This window comes from Monopterus albus, unplaced genomic scaffold (assembly GCF_001952655.1).
Source record: "Monopterus albus unplaced genomic scaffold, M_albus_1.0 scaffold69.1, whole genome shotgun sequence".
Classification (NCBI taxonomy): Eukaryota; Metazoa; Chordata; class Actinopteri; order Synbranchiformes; family Synbranchidae; genus Monopterus; species Monopterus albus.
In genome coordinates this window covers 2649430-2669384 of record NW_018127949.1, presented here as the reverse complement: position 1 = coordinate 2669384, position 19955 = coordinate 2649430, and the positions used below count along the sequence as shown (strand labels likewise).

Here is a 19955-nt window from a genome sequence, read left to right as displayed (position 1 = left end):
GTTTGATGTGATTGTGAAAGTCTCCTACTGTAATCGTAAACACTTCACCCTGTTCCCTGCATGTTTGCTTCTCAGTTTTGTCTCACCGTAGGCATTTGGTGATGTCAGACAAAGTGGCGCTACTGATAAAAGGAAAAATCTTCTATCATCATCTATAAACAGCTGAATATGCTGTGGTACCAAAACAAAATAAATTATAATAAAAAACACTATGTAACCTATCTGACATTTAAAAATAGTGAAAAAGGGCTTGATATATGTATTTAATGAAAAATAAAAATAATTTACAATTACACTTTTTGCAGTGTACCACACACACAGCAAAATCAGTGATCATCAGTTAAGTCGTAATGTTATTAAATATTATTTTAGAATAATTAGATTATATTTATTATGTGAGATGATCAATTTTCAAGCACCATCATGCGTTAAATTATTGAACTCATTTCGAGCCATGATTTGTCTTAACAAGACATTCAATCAATTTTTCAGCTAGGCCTGGCAAAAAACAATAAAACTGGATTGCATGATGGTCATACTGCTAATAATTCAAACAAAATAGCTTTGCTTAATTTTTTTAAAGCATCTCAAACTAAAACCTAGATAAATGAAGCCATTCCCCATTAGGTGTAAAGAAGAAGGACTTCAGTTGATTGATTGAAACTTAAAACTACGGAAACACGAGTAGTTTAGTAGTAATTTGCTGCTGAGCTTTGCTGTGCATTCCTGACGAGATTAATGAAATCAGTAAAACTGTGAACGTAACCTGTCAGCTTAATTAGGTAGCCTATACTCGTATCTTCTTAATGGGGGATTCCTATAAATAAAGGCTAGATATATAGTACATACTGTGTTTTGGTGTCACATCAAGACTATACTTAGAAGATAATGATATAGTGCAGGCAGTAGTGTTCAGCTGTATGACCTCGGGGCTTGACTTGAACTTGGGAGTGTGACAGAAGTGCTGTGGCTATGAAAAGCCAGGCAGGGAGAGGAATCTGTCTCTAGTGGGGCCCATTGCTCCACACAGGCCTTAGTGTGTCCTGAAAGCTTAAATGACTTGAATGGCTCTCTTTGGGCTGATAATAGTGATAGTAAATCAAAGCAAGGCGTTTCACATCACGTCCTGTGTCACATGGATGTTTCGCTCACCGTTTCCTCCTCGTATGAATCATTGTAATGGAGGCCACGTTTTCTTCTTATCTTGATGTCATGCAACTCATATGGAAGTGCTAGACATGTAGTGACTTTAATTATCTGTAAAGCTAAACTGCATCTTTAACGCTGCCAAACTTTACTCCTATATAAAAGTCAGAATCGGAGAATCCATTTCTGCTTACTTGTTTTTTATATTATTTCTTGTTGGTTAAAAACTTGATCACAAATGCCAGTGACATACTGTTAAAATCATGAGCTGTTGGTCCAGTCTGGGAATTTATAAAAAGTATTTTATAATGTTTTAAAAATGGGCATTATTGAACATTTTTACTGTTTTCTCATCAACATCTGCATTTGAATAAGTAAAATGTGGTGCATGCAGTATATCCTCTCATGTCATGTATTAGTAAAAGTTTAACTTTTATTGTTCTGAAAATAAATTGCACGTTTAAAGGCTTATGCAGCTTTGGAAGAGGTGAGCACTTTCTAGCTGACATTACCGTTATTTAGCTGATAATGTAATTAGCATTTATGTGACCTTCATCTTTTTAGGAATTAAGATAACTGTGTTAATAAAGCTTCTCAAATACCTGTCTGAAAAGACTAAAGATTTTTTTGTTAGTTTGCAATAAAATGAGCTCTTCAATTGTCCACAGAGCCATAAAGACCAATTCTCTACTGTATTGTTCAAAAAAGCATTAATTATCCTCTTTCTTACTGACCTTTATGTAGCCTTGAAGTATCGTAATTATTTAGGTAATGTCAGATAATTGTTTAAAAATTTCCAAGAAATGATATATTTGTCTTAAAAACTACTTTCTCCTACTCTTATCTCTGTCTGACATTGTCCTGACTGAGTGCTGCATGCTGTCGCTGTTTTCAGGTGGTTAGCCGCGTAGCAGCTCAGCAGGGCTTCGACTTGGACCTGGGCTACCGGCTCCTGGCTGTGTGTGCCGCCAACAGGGATAAGTTCACTCCAAAATCGGCAGGTAAGGCCAGAGTTTTCTCAACTGCCATCTGGCCATGCTGGCCTGTCTGGGCTCAAAAGTTCCTGTCCTGAATTATTGGAATCGTTTTATGATATACACATACACACTGCTACTAGGCTGTATAGAGGTCTGATACTCCAGAAAAGTACACTTTACTGTGTTGGATAGCATTTCAAGTACACTGAATGGTCACATCTGATGTGTTAACTTAAATATGTATCACTTTTTTCCAATGAAAAATGATGATCTTAGATTATTTTATGACTTTACATGATAAACAATAGTAATGCAAAATATTGTTTCCTTTTTCAGCCTCACTGAACACTAAGCATTACCCTGTAATATCTGCAAAAACTCTTCACTTCTTCATGCAACATCTTACTTCCAATCTTGTTCCCGGCACACAGAACTACATTTATATTTGTCCTCTTCTCTGGAGTTTTAGACGAAGTGCATACAGCAGAATATACCATTTGTCACACATGACAGAAAACTACACTGTCAATAATGATGAGTCCTTGTTTTCATTCAGCTCCATCATCCTGGTCTAGTGATGGATTCTTGGGACAGATGTAGACTGCTAAATGTTGTTATCAAGCCGGTGAAAGAGCACACTGGACCACAATGAAATAAAGATGTATAGGTTGTCAGCAGCTTGAAAAATAACTGGAATATTTTGTGCTCTGTTACTGTTTTTGATTTGTGGTTTCCACCTGTCTTGGGTTACAGGGAAAGCAGGATTGTACGATAGCTTCTGTGTGCTCAGTCACTCCGCAAAGCCATCTTAAGTCGACTAAGACATGAAAGTCAGAGCCACATATTGTTTGAATTTTCTCTTGTGTCTGCCTTTTCTGATTTATGGCATTCACAGTTTTATACGTGATTATATGAGGCTTCAAATCATGCAGTGTCACTCTTGTATCAGCGCCAGGAGGGGAATCATTCTCTGCCTGCAATTAACTTACGCTGCCAAATGTTTTATTTCTACTTAATGCTAAATGAAATTTCAGGCCCTACTTTATGGGCTTTCTAGATAAGACTGCCAATTGATTCTTTGTCTGAATTATTTCCTGCAACAGTTGTCATTTGGAAAGGCACAAGTACTCAAGTCTAGGCAGCATCCCAAAGTGCATTTTATGGACAATTATGTACCTGTATATGGATGAATATTTTGAGAGGCTTGTGGAAGCCACTGCAAAGACATTCTTCTGCAAAGCTCACAGAAGCTCTTTAGAAGGGAGGCCCCAGTTCAGGAGGCTGTTAAAGCGGAGGGAAAGCACTCCTTGGCAGCCAGGGGAGATTGCTCAGAAATGACACTCCCATGGGGCCCCAGGGGCAGGACTCACTCCCCGACATCCAGTGGGGCTGTTGCCAAGCGACAGGGGAAGGCAGTGAGTCACATGATGGGGCCAGGATGGCAGCGGCAGGTCAGCCATCCAAGACCAGAGACAGATGAGTCAATGTCTGCTCTTTGCTCTGGAGTCTTTTAAAAGCCTTAAAGAGCCAAGAATGCATAATGATATAGGTTTGGATGAATTTCTTCTTTAGTTTGAATGTGGCATTATCTGCATAATTTTGTTTTAACAATCATCTGTTTAGCCAAATATAGGGCTGGATATTAATTTCTCGATTCAGTGCAGCTTCAATTGCATTAATTTCCATAAACCTCAGATAAAGTGTAGCAAATTTATGCACAGAGTCCTTTTCAGATTCATAGCTTTATAATAAAAATGACAGTCTACCATTTGCTGCATAACAGGTTTTTATGGTTCTGGTTGAAGAATGAGATACTCTTCCATCTTATGTTTGCTCTGTATTTCTGCTAATAAATGGGCTTGTGTACACCAAACCCTGGCAGTCTTCAGAACAGTTGTGTCATTATAAGTGAAAGTTTATGTTAAAAGTAGGGTTAAAAAGTTTTTTGTAAAAAGCACAAGTGAGGCTGTCTGCCACAGAAGACATCAAGTTAATGGATGAGTGCTAATAAGTAAATCAGATTTGGTGTTCCATTTTAACCAGGCCCAACTTGTCTTGGGTCTGACCCGTGGCATGGTCAAGCTATTACATTTCTGTTATGTCATCTGAATTCCCCTCCTGAACATTGTGGGGGAAATTGCACTGAGGTGAGGGCAGCAATAGGAAATCGATATTCACAGTCAACTTACAGCTGAAACAGGTTGTAGCTTTGACAAAATGATTCATCATGAAATGCCTCCAACACTTTATGCCATCAGTTTAATTTCTTTTTGTTAGAAGGGTAAAACCTAAAGAAATAGATCTTAATCTAATGACACCAGCAGGATGTACCTTCCTGCTTGAGGAAAACTCCATTATCAACTCCTAGTCACTTTATAACTTATCATATGTATTTGAATTCCAGCAAAGTGAGCAGATTAGAGCTCTCTCTCTTTTTTTTTGTATATTTCAGCCTCTGCAGTAGACTAAAAATGGAATCTGCTCACACTGTGATTTAGTGAATTGCACTATACTGATCTCTTTAATAGATGCACTCGGGAGGATTGGCAGCTGTAGTCCTTTAGCCTTTTTGCAAGTGGCGCACAATGTTCGGGTAGAGCTGGGGGAAGGGTGTCTGTCTGCTAGTAGTGACCTCTTTGTGAATGAGATTAGCCTGCTCTATTAATCTCTGATTACTTGGACTGTCTTACTGCTGGGCGAAGCCCTGCACGTGGAGCTGTGGCGACATCAAAGTAGCGAGATCACTTGCTGCTGTGGATAAACTCATCAGGGCCTCCCCTCTCTCTCACTCCATCACAGGATACATAATGAGCCCTGTTGGGCCTATTTCATCAGTGTCACACCCCTCCTGCAGGATTGTAGTGGTTCAGTCTGGTTCGAGAGTGTCAACAAAACGCTTAATCACCATTTTTTCACCAATAGGGTCAGAGTGGCACATTCTCAGTTATTTGCGCCTCAGCAAGCTTGTGGAATTCCTCAGCTCTAAAGAGTGAAAGGAGGCATCACTCCATAAGGGGAGGGCTAGTTGAAGTTTTCCTGCTTCTTGAACCGTTGATTCTCTCATGTAACAAACGCTCGGTAAACCAGATATTCAGCAGCTATTCTCGCTCTGTCAGGCTCTGTTGTCTTTTCAGTTGTGTGTCTGGTGCAGAGCCATTTTCAGGTCTGATCAGCAGACATTGTGTGTTGTAGTTAACAGTGTCAGCATGATTAAAGCATCTAAGTAAGAGGAGTTTTAGATTTCACAGGAGGTTTTGCCATAGGACTTCAGAAGCTGATTCTCAGTTTTCCAACCAGGTTAAGAGGTGAATTACAGTGTATCATGGGGTGGACATTTGTAGATAAATATCCATCATAACACTTAACCAGGTGAAGTCAGTTTTATGTATACAACTCAAAATTACAAGTTTGTTTCAGGAGGGGTTTAAAAATACCTGGAAGTGGAAGTGAAGTAAGTTAAGGAGTTTCAGGAAAAGTATAAAAGGGCTCAGAGTGAAAACGGAATCTGTGCCTACCGATGAAGTGGTGCTTAAGACATCAGAGTCAGAAATGTTGTCACTGAGCTGCGGAAAGGTCTCTGATTCTACATAGAACATAGAGGTCACACACACACACACACGCTTGCAGGGCTGTAATTCTCTTTCCCAAGCTTTCCACACTAAAATCTTTTGTCTCTTGCTGCTCTTCAACATATAGTTTAGCTGTGGCTTTTCCTAAATGGAAAATAACACAGAATCTAAAAACGTTGTTGGCCAAGAGCTTGTTTTATTGTCGGCAGTAGTTGGATTATATTGCTGACTCTTTTTAAGAAATGAACACATTAATTAATAAGATTTAAAACAGAATTAGCAGCTTTAATTTAGACAATAATGATGCAGTCATAGTTCCTGAAGAAGCATCTGCTGTTACTTTAGTTCAGGCTAAAGATGAGTGTTCACTCACTCCACCTCCTGTATAAACGTATAACTCTGTAGTTAGTCTTGCCAAGTCCAAGTCTTCCATCCACAAACCATACATTATAATCACTGGAGGACTGTACTGCTTTTTACTACTACCATAACAGATTATCTCAGTCAGATTAGTCATGATTCGTTTAAGCTTAATGTTATGTATCAAACTTAATTGTATTTTCTTGATATGATTTAGTTAGAAAGGCACTAGTTGTTACAACTTTAGAGTTCTTTCAGCTCTGGATTTTCACCTTAAATTTTCTCCCTTAACATTTCATACTGTATGATGATGATTTTGCATGTATATTTTGTATATGTGTATCTATTTGTGAAAGGCAGTTACAAGTTATTAAAACTCATGATGCCATGTTGGAAATATTTTAAACACGTGGGGCATCATTATATACACATTTCTCTGAAATTCAGTCCAATCCTTTTGGTGTCTTTGGATCTGCACGAGAAATTAAAACAATATTTTAAGGACTTGAAAAAAGTTTGTCTGCACAACTTGAGTTTGTAAAGATGGACTCACCACTTTTGCACATCAGAGTTTATGAGGTTAAAAGCATGCTATAAATCTAGCCTGTGTTCATTTTGGATAGTTTTACTACATGATAACTGCATGTGAAGTTTTCCCGCCAGCCATGACTGATGTGTTAACTTCAACTAGTGCTGCAGGGCTTTAAGTCACCCACTGTGCACTTAGCTGATAGTAAATACCAGGAGAGCAAATACAGACAGCCGAGACCTAAGATAAGAGCTGTTCAGCTTGTCTGTCCTTACTACCTTCTGTGTAGTTGTCTGTATGTAGGTGGTGATTGGCAGCATCTTAAACCACTCCATATGGCTCTGTAATTTACTGTGCAACAAAATCAGCTGCTTGCATATTAATTGACATTGTACCCATTGCCTCTGGTTAAATGCTTATTATTTTTAGCCACACAGAAGTTGCACACTTCATTTAATTTGGTGGTGACTGGTGAGTGCAAGCATTTTTACTTGCAGATAACAATTGATGCTCTGGTCAGCCGCAGGTGGTGAGTCTACCCTCAGGTTTACATGTTTTATATGTGCATAATCATTTATCCAAAAGATTGCCAAAGCTCATATGTGCTCAAAGACAAATGTTATCTAATTGGCCCCTCCCTTTCTGATTCCAACCTTCTACGTATTAGGAACCCACAATAGCCAGTCTCCTCCTCCCGCCTTATCCTCAGTGCCCCTTAATTACACTGAGTAGTTTGATGGATTAAGTTGACTGTATGCAAAGATAAGGATTTTTGGGTTGAAGCAACTGCTTAGTGTACCCACCGGGACCATTTCTGTCGCCAGTTTTCAGTAGGACTCGCAGTGCATCCACCTCGTAGCATATGTTGCTTTAAATGAATTGATTGAGGCTTCTTTTACTAGTTTCTCTGGACCTGGGCCAAGATACAGGCTGTCTAGCACATTAGGCACCACCCCTCTTTGCAAGTTTGAAATGTGAGCTGCCTGCATTTTTTTCCTTCTTCTCTACTCCCTCCCCTCCTCTCCTCTCCTCCCTCCCCTCCCTCTCTCCCTTCTGGCGAAGTGGCTGTGGCTGCTTCTGTGTAATGTGTGTATTGGGAGAGCAAGCAATGGATCACTAGACAGAAAAAGAAGATACATCAATAACAGCTGCATACATCTGAGGTGAGGACTGCTGCAGGAGCCGGCTTCTAATTTTGGCAAATTATATGTAAGGATACTTACCTTTCTTCTTCTGTGACCATAAACATGTGTCCTCCTCTTCTTCTCGTGGCTGTCAGTGCTGTACGAAGTTTCTTTTTTTTTCCTCTACAGCTTATCTCTGTTTCCCTCTCATTGTCTCTGGGGTATTTGTTGCTTGAGTGCAAAGAAGCCGGTGGCAAGTACAGCAGGAGCCCATTAGCAATGACTCCATCTGTGATTGGTTTTGCCTGCAAAACAGAGAGAGCAGCCATGAATAATTGATGTGTATTGTGCAGTCAGTCACTGGACACACAGGGAGAGAGGAGAGGAAAACACAGAGAAGCTGCTACCCTGAGACACCAAGGGAAACAAGGGGGAAGAGGGAGGGAGAGGGGAGATGAAGAATGTTAGAGAGAAGAGAGGAAGGTAGGAGGGATACAGAGACAGAGAACGAGCTTTAAAATAGCTGCTGGATTCAATAGTGCAGAGATTAAGGCTGCCCTGTATCGCCTTTGTTCTGCTGTTGCAGATTTGTGCTCATGTGTTTCTAGACACACGAGTCCCCCTTTTTTCTATGCAATGAAGAGTGAGAAATACGCAGGGATATTGCTGGAGTTAGTCTGGTTGAAATGAGGGTGGCATTTTAGACATGGAGGGGGGACAGAGGGGGAGTCTTTACTACTGTGAATAAGACAGGGCTGTGAAGCTGTGAGCTGTCAAAAGGAGGAGACGACAGTTAAAGAGAATTGTGTTTACAGGGGATGTATTCAGTGACAAGAGGGAAGGTGGATTTGCTGCTGCTGAGAGGAACTTCATATTTTTTCACCCCTGGGGGGGCAGAGAGATGTTTGATTCCTGGATTGGTGGGTGCAGGCGGGCACCCTGCCGTGTCTTAAACTAACGGAATGGGTTCTGACGGTATGGTGAGTGCCTCGTAGCGCCCCTTGTGATAGAGTTGCAACAGCTGACTGCTGCATTTGACCCACTTAAAGCTCACACAGACGGGGTCAAAATGGCCTTGATTATCGCTCTGAGTCGTGCTGACCTACTTGAGGCGCCATTTTCCACGAGATCCTTGGCAGTTTATCACACCCATTTCACTCAGTGCCACACAGCACAACCAGCCAGGTTCACTTGCAGAGGCACACAGATTTTTCCCCCTGTGTAGGGATTGTTTCAGATCAGTGATTCAGTGTTTCTAATGTCCAAATATGCCTGGTGCACAGATGTTTTTTTTTAAACAGTAGCACCAGGTTTAAACTTTAGACATTTTGGCTGCATTTAGATCCTAATAAGCACCTGTTTTTCATGCTAAACTTAAAGAAATACTTCACCAAAAAGCTATTTTTTGAGCGTCATATACAGTTCTACCTGTGGGCCAGCAATACTTCTAATATATCAGAGAACCATGAATGACGGTTACCTAAATAAACACCAGATAGCCTGCTTCACTGGAGGTTAGTGTGGAAACCCAGTGATATCTGGTGAAACTCTTGTTGAGATAAATTATGTGCCTCATAAAAATACAGTAGCCTTAAAACTATAGTCCTTTTAAAGTGAGGTGTGATGTCTTAAAATTTTTGAAACCGTGTTCTTAAACTGCACTGAAGCCACAGCCAGGAAATTTTCCTCCACATATCAAAGGAGGGTGCACACACCTCCTCCTACTTATTTTTCAGAATGCAAGTCCTTCAGAGAAGAAACAACGGCAAGCATAAGCAGAACTGAGTTGGAATTGATGATCAAGCACACAAGTGAAAAGTAATCGAACAGTTTTTTTTTTGTTTTTTTTTGTCAACTGTGGAATAGGTATCAGAGTGTAGAGCAGCGGAAAGAAATTCACTTGAGCTACATCTACAGCACAGTGAGTTACTGTGAAGGCCTTTACACACCCTTGTGTATGTGTGAAAACAGTGCAAAAGTGCTTTCAGAGTTCAGATAAGGCAGACAAGCTGGAAAATGAAGCAGTGACAATTACAAATGACACTATTGGATATTGGATGTTAAAGCAGGAAATTAAAGTGTCATTATTAAGTAATCTGTGACTTGACCTCAGTAAGTCAACAGCAGATTTAAAAAGCATCAATAAATCTTTATTTCTCCAACTTTCCAAATGTCTTTTATCATTCACTGTATATTTAAGACATGTTTGTAAATTACAGTAAAATGTAAAATTTGAATCCTACAGAAACCAACTGCTGCAGGAGGTGTCAGTCTGACTCAGGTACTTGCTGTGTGTTGAAGTGCTGCTCAGGAAATTCATAAACATTGGCTGAATCCAGCAAAGCATCTTCATCACAGGCCTTACATTATGTCCTCACATTGAACTGTGTCGACATAATTTACATGGCACGCCATCAGTTGTGCTTTTTGGTTAGTCATTTAGAAAAGCTACATGGCTGCTGTTGTGTTGTCTGTTTTTTTACAATATGATACACATCACAAGTTTTATCATCCTGCTTGCATCAATGTTCTCCTCTCTGCTCTCGGCTCTTCATCAGAACCATTGTACTGTAAATCTAAGTTTATGCATTTTTTCCGCTTGGTGATTTTGTATGTGAATTATACCCCTACCTATTCATTTCTGTGAAACAGCACTTAGTAAGAGTCTTGAATTAAGCTTACGTCAGAAACTGGGACAAGCATAAATGATCAAATAGCAAAGTGGATGTTATATACAGTAAACATGCAACAGAATTTCAGCACTGGGCCAGAAAATGGCAAAACTAAATTATCATGGAGTAATAAATGTCATTATATGTATGTGATATAGATTTTATGCACAAAATACTGGCAATGTAACTGACAATAAGAATGTATAAAATAAAATATGATAAAAAAATTTTGTATGAAACACATTATATTCAGTATAAAATAAATCATAAAAATGTTCAGAGAAATGCAACAATCCCAACTGAACAATGAGAAGAATATGTGGAAACAATAAATTGCCAGTATCTGGAAAATACATTGTCATTTAGGTGGCACTTCCAGCCATAGTGAGTTTCAGTTTTTCTATGTTACCTTGTGAGTTTATCAGGAGGGAGCTTTTTATTCAAATCCCGGGCTGTTGCACATATGGATGACTCTAATGAGGCTAGAGGGGTGCGAGGACCCGACCCAGGCTCCTCCGGTGTCTGTTTCTATGATACCTCTAAAGGGAAGCTTTGACCCCAGGCCCACTGTGAAAAGGTCACAGGTGACTCAGCCACCAGCGTATGCCACTGTGACACTACCAGCCCTGCCCAGCACCCTGAGGTGGGCACCAGTCTGGGCACATCTGCTCCATGCCTAATTAGTATCATTGTAGACAGGGGTTTAAGGCTGGGCCTTCGTTAATAGCAGCCTGTTGCTTGGGGAAACAGTCTGGCTCCTATAAGCTGCTTCTTTGTAGGTCTGCTCATCTGATTATCTGGTTGCAGAAGTGTACAGTTAGAAACACACTGTGTGCTGGTGCAGTTGGCCTCACTGAGCAGTTGGCAGAGCTTCGGGAACCTCAGTGTGGCCAAGCAAAAGGGCAGAGCAATCTGAATTCAAAGTTTTTGTGCTGGTGTGTCTTATCCAAACTAAATGTGATTGTCACACATGAAGATTTTTCTTTATCTTGTCTTAAACAATTCAGATTCTTTGCTGTTCCTTAAATGACCATGTCAGTATTTTTTTTTCAGGTTCCTTAATTACAAATTGCGTAGCCTTAAACTTTTTGCTGCCCATTTTCGAACGCATACTGTACTGCTGAACAATATAGATCCAGTTGGTATTCAGTTAGTGCCAAGTGGGTTTATTTAAATATAATATATTATATAGTATTATATAGTGGAGGTTTTTCCTTTTGCAACAACAAGAACAGGATGTCAACCCAGAAACACCAGATCTGCGGCGTTTTCTTTCTCCTCACGCAACTTACCTCCACATAGCCACATATGCTTGTGGCCTCAGTAAAACCTTTTTGGCATGAGTCCAAGCATCCCCCTATTCTCTTCGACGAATGGACATGGCACGACATTGCAGCCATGTGGCCAGCAGGAGGCTGTATTTAAGCTGGGGAGGCTCTGAAATGGGCCATAAAACCTAGCCAGCAAGTCTGGCTCCCCATGAGGCAATGGGCCTAAGTACTCGTTGACAAGACTCCAACATCACTGACTTCACAGAGAGAGAGCAGCAGAGGAACTAATGCAACAAAAACCAAGAAGCAGACAAAGATGAGGTGCAGACAGGAGGCAGTTGCCTGGCCTAGATAGACAGGCTGTTTCATAACTGTGAGCACTAATGCTTTCAATCCACAATGTTTTGTTACATTCCCATGCTTTTATGTTACTAAACACCTGCTTTCATTGTTATTTTTTAAGTAAAGATGCATTTCACTCATTGAAATAGCTGCTTAACTGCATATTTCAGATTTCTAATGCCATACGGCAACCATGACGTTCATATGTTCCCACTTCACACATCATCAGCATTCTGGAAACATCACTCACTCTTTAATGTGTCACAAAAATGACTCAACTGAACTCTAAAATTGTGGTAACTCAGCTAATGAAGTCAGTTTACACAGTTTACAAGTTGACCCTTTTATGCTTTCATGCTAGCATGTTGGAGAGTTGAGAGGGTGACCAGAAGTAAAATGAGTACCATGTGTTTAAGGCTGTACACCGATGAGCTTCGACCTATTTATCCCCCCATGGATGAACATGTAGCACAGTTCTGCCATGGGATGACAGGCCCATAACCTGTTATACACGCTCTTTTGTGGTGAAAAAGACTGATGATGAAAGAGTTGCCTCCATTTCATTATCAAATTGGCATCAGTGAATAATTTGTGGCATCTGTGTGAAGACAAAAAGTGGTTTGATGGATGCCAGGTGGGCATCCATTGCTGTGTGGTGACTGCATTGGAGAGATGATTTATGATCCTGCCGGTAGTTTACGCAGGATAGTTTGGCACCAGATGGGCCTTTGTAAACAATGTCACAGCAACCAGTTATTCATATACTTTTCCATATATGATGGGGTAAATCCCAGAACTTCCGAGAAGCCAGCATGAGGCACATAAGCAAGGAATTCCTTGGCTAAAACTAAATGTGGCTGCTTTGCATGGCGTCTTAGGTGCTTTCAGTAACCAGGGATACTCCAGCTCCCTAGACCCTCTCTTATTTTAATTGACTTTGGCCTGCAGGAGGCTTTTGCCCATCCAGACCTTTCTGGGGGGAGAGAGAGAAGAGGCTCGGGAGGAACAGAAGGTGAATAGAGCTCTCTCAGAAACTAAAGGGTGCAGCCCACTAGCGCCGTTCTTGTTAGTTTGCTCATGGTCTTTGTTCTCCTTTCAACCCTTCTGGCTAAATGTCTTCAAACAAACCATTTGGAGGTCATGATTCTTTCTGACAGGTTTATAGCAAAAAATTGGACTTTGTTTTTACAGTTAGGCGAGGAAATATTGTTGATAATGTGAGGGTGATGTGATGGCAGGATGTGTAGTGGTCGGAGTCCAGGGTTGACAAGTAAATCATAAAAATGTTCAGAGAAATGCAACAATCCCAACTGAACAATGAGAAGAATATGTGGAAACAATAAATTGCCAGTATCTGGAAAATACATTGTCATTTAGGTGGCACTTCCAGCCATAGTGAGTTTCAGTTTTTCTATGTTACCTTGTGAGTTTATCAGGAGGGAGCTTTTTATTCAAATCCCGGGCTGTTGCACATATGGATGACTCTAATGAGGCTAGAGGGGTGCGAGGACCCGACCCAGGCTCCTCCGGTGTCTGTTTCTATGATACCTCTAAAGGGAAGCTTTGACCCCAGGCCCACTGTGAAAAGGTCACAGGTGACTCAGCCACCAGCGTATGCCACTGTGACACTACCAGCACTGCCCAGAACCCTGAGGTGAGCACCAGTCTGGGCACATCTGCTCCATGCCTAATTAGTATCATTGTAGACAGGGGTTTAAGGCTGGGCCTTCGTTAATAGCAGCCTGTTGCTTGGGGAAACAGTCTGGCTCCTATAAGCTGCTTCTTTGTAGGTCTGCTCATCTGATTATCTGGTTGCAGAAGTGTACAGTTAGAAACACACTGTGTGCTGGTGCAGTTGGCCTCACTGAGCAGTTGGCAGAGCTTCGGGAACCTCAGTGTGGCCAAGCAAAAGGGCAGAGCAATCTGAATTCAAAGTTTTTGTGCTGGTGTGTCTTATCCAAACTAAATGTGATTGTCACACATGAAGATTTTTCTTTATCTTGTCTTAAACAATTCAGATTCTTTGCTGTTCCTTAAATGACCATGTCAGTATTTTTTTTTCAGGTTCCTTAATTACAAATTGCGTAGCCTTAAACTTTTTGCTGCCCATTTTCGAACGCATACTGTACTGCTGAACAATATAGATCCAGTTGGTATTCAGTTAGTGCCAAGTGGGTTTATTTAAATATAATATATTATATAGTATTATATAGTGGAGGTTTTTCCTTTTGCAACAACAAGAACAGGATGTCAACCCAGAAACACCAGATCTGCGGCGTTTTCTTTCTCCTCACGCAACTTACCTCCACATAGCCACATATGCTTGTGGCCTCAGTAAAACCTTTTTGGCATGAGTCCAAGCATCCCCCTATTCTCTTCGACGAATGGACATGGCACGACATTGCAGCCATGTGGCCAGCAGGAGGCTGTATTTAAGCTGGGGAGGCTCTGAAATGGGCCATAAAACCTAGCCAGCAAGTCTGGCTCCCCATGAGGCAATGGGCCTAAGTACTCGTTGACAAGACTCCAACATCACTGACTTCACAGAGAGAGAGCAGCAGAGGAACTAATGCAACAAAAACCAAGAAGCAGACAAAGATGAGGTGCAGACAGGAGGCAGTTGCCTGGCCTAGATAGACAGGCTGTTTCATAACTGTGAGCACTAATGCTTTCAATCCACAATGTTTTGTTACATTCCCATGCTTTTATGTTACTAAACACCTGCTTTCATTGTTATTTTTTAAGTAAAGATGCATTTCACTCATTGAAATAGCTGCTTAACTGCATATTTCAGATTTCTAATGCCATACGGCAACCATGACGTTCATATGTTCCCACTTCACACATCATCAGCATTCTAGAAACATCACTCACTCTTTAATGTGTCACAAAAATGACTCAACTGAACTCTAAAATTGTGGTAACTCAGCTAATGAAGTCAGTTTACACAGTTTACAAGTTGACCCTTTTATGCTTTCATGCTAGCATGTTGGAGAGTTGAGAGGGTGACCAGAAGTAAAATGAGTACCATGTGTTTAAGGCTGTACACCGATGAGCTTCGACCTATTTATCCCCCCATGGATGAACATGTAGCACAGTTCTGCCATGGGATGACAGGCCCATAACCTGTTATACACGCTCTTTTGTGGTGAAAAAGACTGATGATGAAAGAGTTGCCTCCATTTCATTATCAAATTGGCATCAGTGAATAATTTGTGGCATCTGTGTGAAGACAAAAAGTGGTTTGATGGATGCCAGGTGGGCATCCATTGCTGTGTGGTGACTGCATTGGAGAGATGATTTATGATCCTGCCGGTAGTTTACGCAGGATAGTTTGGCACCAGATGGGCCTTTGTAAACAATGTCACAGCAACCAGTTATTCATATACTTTTCCATATATGATGGGGTAAATCCCAGAACTTCCGAGAAGCCAGCATGAGGCACATAAGCAAGGAATTCCTTGGCTAAAACTAAATGTGGCTGCTTTGCATGGCGTCTTAGGTGCTTTCAGTAACCAGGGATACTCCAGCTCCCTAGACCCTCTCTTATTTTAATTGACTTTGGCCTGCAGGAGGCTTTTGCCCATCCAGACCTTTCTGGGGGGAGAGAGAGAAGAGGCTCGGGAGGAACAGAAGGTGAATAGAGCTCTCTCAGAAACTAAAGGGTGCAGCCCACTAGCGCCGTTCTTGTTAGTTTGCTCATGGTCTTTGTTCTCCTTTCAACCCTTCTGGCTAAATGTCTTCAAACAAACCATTTGGAGGTCATGATTCTTTCTGACAGGTTTATAGCAAAAAATTGGACTTTGTTTTTACAGTTAGGCGAGGAAATATTGTTGATAATGTGAGGGTGATGTGATGGCAGGATGTGTAGTGGTCGGAGTCCAGGGTTGACAAGGGAGCAGGTGGCTATTAGATACAGAGTGCGGCTGGTGGGGGGGAGTCATAAGTGCTTTTGGCATCTGCCTTACCTGCTGCCTCCCGTACAGCCCCCTGCCAGTGAATGGAGGAAAGGAAGGAGGCAGGGAAAAAAGGCAAAAGACAGCGAGAAGCAGGAGCAGCAAGTTAGAGAACAACCTTTCTAATCGTTGCCGTTTATGTCATGTTTTTAGGATTATCTTTTTCCACCTGCTCCAAATGGTATTATGCCATTCAACTAAATATCGATATCATGAGACTCTATGTAGATACCTCCAGTGTACGTTTTGATTTATAGCTTAGTGTCTGATTTCTATCATTGATATAGGTAGCATCACTACAACTGTAGACAGATGTGTCAATAACCAGCCTATATTCACCACAGTAACTGCGGTTATGTTCTGTCAGTGACTTTGTGATACAGGTGATGTGGGAAAGTAGACAGTTTGCAACAGAGATGACTTTGCTAGATGTGTATCACTGAAAAGAATAAGATGACTGAGCCTTTTTTCAACTTTTCATTCTCAGTAATCTCTAGTGGCACCAGAAACCTCCCCACCTGATGTTACACGTTGACGCCATAGCTTCAACATGTAGAGGTGGTGCATGTCAGTGGTGTAGCTACAGGGCCTATGCTTATGGTAGTAGTTTCATATTAAAACTTTTCATCAAAGATATTTAAATTTGGTTAAAAGACTTTGTTTATAAGAAAATATACAGCAGTGATTATAGGTGTAATTTGGGTTAGATGATTTTGAATCTGGAAGCCGGGGTGTTTTTAATCGGCACAGTCTATCTCTTTGGCTTCTGTCTGTATGTGCAGTGGAAGGTGGGGTGGAAGAGCATTATCATTGGAAAGAGCATTAAACAACTGCAGTCCATGTCATTTGTCATGTCTCCCTGGGGCTTTTTGACAGCGAATAAGCTGGGAGCTGCAGGCCCAGATACTGAACCACCCATCTAGTCCCAGCAGATGCATTTACTGACCTTCGCCGTGGCTGACCATCAGGCTACACAGCTGAGCACCAGAATATCAATATGGCTCACACTCAGCCAGGCCCCTGGGACTATATACAAGGCAAACAGAACAGAATGTCTACTTTTGGAAGATAAAGCCCCATCACCACCAGGAAAACCAATAAAAACAGTGCAGAAAGATCCTCTGTAGCACCAAACTACAGCTTGATTCATTTCAGGGTAGTAGCTGTGATTTGGAAGAGCTACATGTGAGACAGTTATCTCCAGCTCTGGCTCTTCTTGGGGAGGGCAACAGATTAGTCTATTGAAGGGTTGTCTTTGGGAGGACAGAAGAAAAACACATAATCCTTTGGTGTTCATCACCTGCACTGTCCAGAGGGACGTTTGGGTGAAGGAGAAGGAGGAGAAGGAGGAAGAGACTGAGGAGTAGCAGGTTGGCTGTTCCTCCTCTTGTCATATGAAAGTTTAACCTCTAAGTCAATGACTGAGCTCCTCTCCTTTAAAACAAGTTGGTGCTCAGTGAAGGTAGCAATTTTGTGTGGTGCTAAGCCCTTTATCTCATGGTGGGGAGGAATAACTCCTCTTTAAATGGCAGCACTGGTGCTTTCCTCGGGTTTCTCTCTGTCAGCGATTTCTTGTCGTTTCCCTTCTTGTTTCAGCGCTGCTGTTGTTTTTGTATTTTCTCATCTGTTGATGTCAGTCTCGGCATGAAACAAGGATGCTGTCCCCTTAGCCAGGCGGCCTCACAGTGGCATGGTTAGGGGATAAATTGTGGAGACATGTTTATCAACATAGAAGAAGTGTAAGTTACCCCTTGTTGGAAGGGAATAATGGGGCCTAATTGAGCTGTAACATGCTGGCTGGTTGCCAGACCCTTGAATTGAAAAGTCTCTCCATCAGAGGGGGGTCTGGGGAGAGGGAGGAGGCTGTTAAAACACGGTAGGACATTCTAACATAGATGTGAAACTTGTAAACCTATTAACCACACTTGGATCTGGGTGAATTCAGTTAAAACTAACATACAAATCTACACATCTACCTGCGAGTGTAAAGTTTGTAGGAGGAGAGCATCTGAGATGCCTTTTTTGTCAACGAAAGCACAGCTGTGTTAAAGTCAGATCAGTCCTCTGGAGAAACAGCACGGCCTGTCTCCTGGCACCTGCCTTGCCAAGAACAGTAGGAAGAAAGGAGGGGGAAAGAGAGAAAAAGAGAGGGAGCATGAGCGGGTGGGAAGGAGGAAAAACCCAGCTGCCTCTGTGCCTGAGCCCTGTGCTGCTTTTAAAAGAGTGGGAAGGAGAGGAGAGGGAGAGGCATGGAGACTGCTGGCACCATCTGTACTTGTCTTTTGTATTCCAGCCCTCATCTTTACACAGAGCGATGCTGGTGTGCTCAGTGTTCAAATGAAAGGAGAGGAGGTGCAATTTGGTGTGCGATGCTCTGAGAGGAGAAGATGTGTGTTTGTGTGTTGATGCTGAAATTTTGTTTTGTCCTCGGAAATTTGGTGCGCTCAGAGGACATCTTGTGCCCTGTTTATTTTGCCTATGTGTGCTTGTTAATATGAGCCAGTGTGGTGTCTTTCCTTATCTGTGTGTGTGTCAGTAAGCTTGTACTCTGCAAGCACTCATGTGTGGTCACATCTCTAGGTTGCTATGTTTGTAATGGCAGTTAGAAGCTTTTGTTTGTTCCTCCCTCCCATCAACCACATTAGCCTGATGTCTCTTCTGTTACTGACTCACTCAGCCTTTTTTTTTTTATCTCTGTCTGTCTCTTCCTCTCTCTCTCTCTCTCTCTCTCTGCCCCTCTGTAATACGTGCCGTGGAGGCCTGTCCTTGCATGTGACAGCAGGGTGGATCTGCCTGCAAGGACAGCCTGCACTGTTTTCTGTTATATTGACGTGGCTTTTTGCGTGAACCGCAGCTGAAATCACCAAGCACTCTGTCTCACCACCTGCCCCTCCCTCACTCCTCACTCAGCCTAGAAGTGCTGTGAATCATAAGAGGAGGTGGCTGCTCTGCTCTCTGACCGAATCCACATTCCCCTTGTTGTCCGATGCTGCACAGAGTGGCTATAAGGAGGCAGGTGAAGCAAGAGGGAGAGAAAAAGGAAAAGCAAGTCTTTGGTAGTTGGCACAGTACAAAAACATGTACCGCAGATGAAAATGCATATGATCCAACACCCTCTGTGGTAGCTACCTAACCAAGTGGTACAGTAGGTAGGTGGAGAGGAGGGAAGGGCTGGAGTTCATCTGAAGGCCCAGAGTGAACCCTAGTGGCCAAGAGCAGCAGTGACATGCTGGATTGAAGTTGATCCTTTATACTGCTGCACAAAGGCACCTCTTTTTGTTTCTTAGCATAACAGGGATGTTCTGTAGTGTGCAAAAAACGCAAGGGGAAAACCAACACAAAGGCCCAAATCACATTTTCATAAAATTAACCTTTTTATTTTTTGATTTTTGATGTTAGGTTAGTTTGTATGTCTGAATGTTGAAAAGTGAGCTATTTGTCGTCTAGCCAAAAACGTACATGCAAATTAGTTTATACTATAACATATTTCATCAGCTTTTACCACTGCTTTGTGTATTATAATTATAAATTTGGGTTTATTGGTCAATTTTATATATTAACAAGAGAATTTTGATGAATGAAATGGCCTTTACAGGACAGACAACTAAAGATGAAGACTAGTTTGACAGTAAAAGGATGGGATCCCACCATCAAGTCTGACAGACAGGGCAAAACTACAGAACAAGATTTTCTAGCTGAGGAAAAAGCTATTACATTGTTCTTTGTTGTTCACTGGGTGAGCTTTTCGTATGCTGTCACTTTCTTCATTATGTGAAGATTCAGTTTCTCATTTCACTGCATGCATTCATTCCTCCATAGAAAGTCTTCATGTCATTTTCCCAGTAAACGTGTTTGCAAATCACTGAGAGGTGAAGAACAAAACAGGAAGTGCGACTAACCAGGCCACTAATGTGTGTCCTGTTGCTTGCATGGATATCTGGGCAACCCTGTTACTCATCTGAATGTATGAAAAGCTTAAGTGACATTCTTAAAGAACGAGTGTAAGAAA

General features: G+C 41.6%; 1 protein-coding gene across 1 annotated transcript in view; it reads left to right on the top strand.

Moving 5' to 3' along the window:
- LOC109962884 (zinc finger MIZ domain-containing protein 1-like) overlaps positions 1 to 19955 on the top strand; it is a 109629-nt gene that overhangs the window by 80605 nt on the left and 9069 nt on the right. The window contains 2 exon segments of the mRNA XM_020604966.1: positions 2042 to 2147; positions 9951 to 9986. Of these exon segments, the coding sequence (XP_020460622.1) occupies positions 2042 to 2147; positions 9951 to 9986 (142 nt within the window).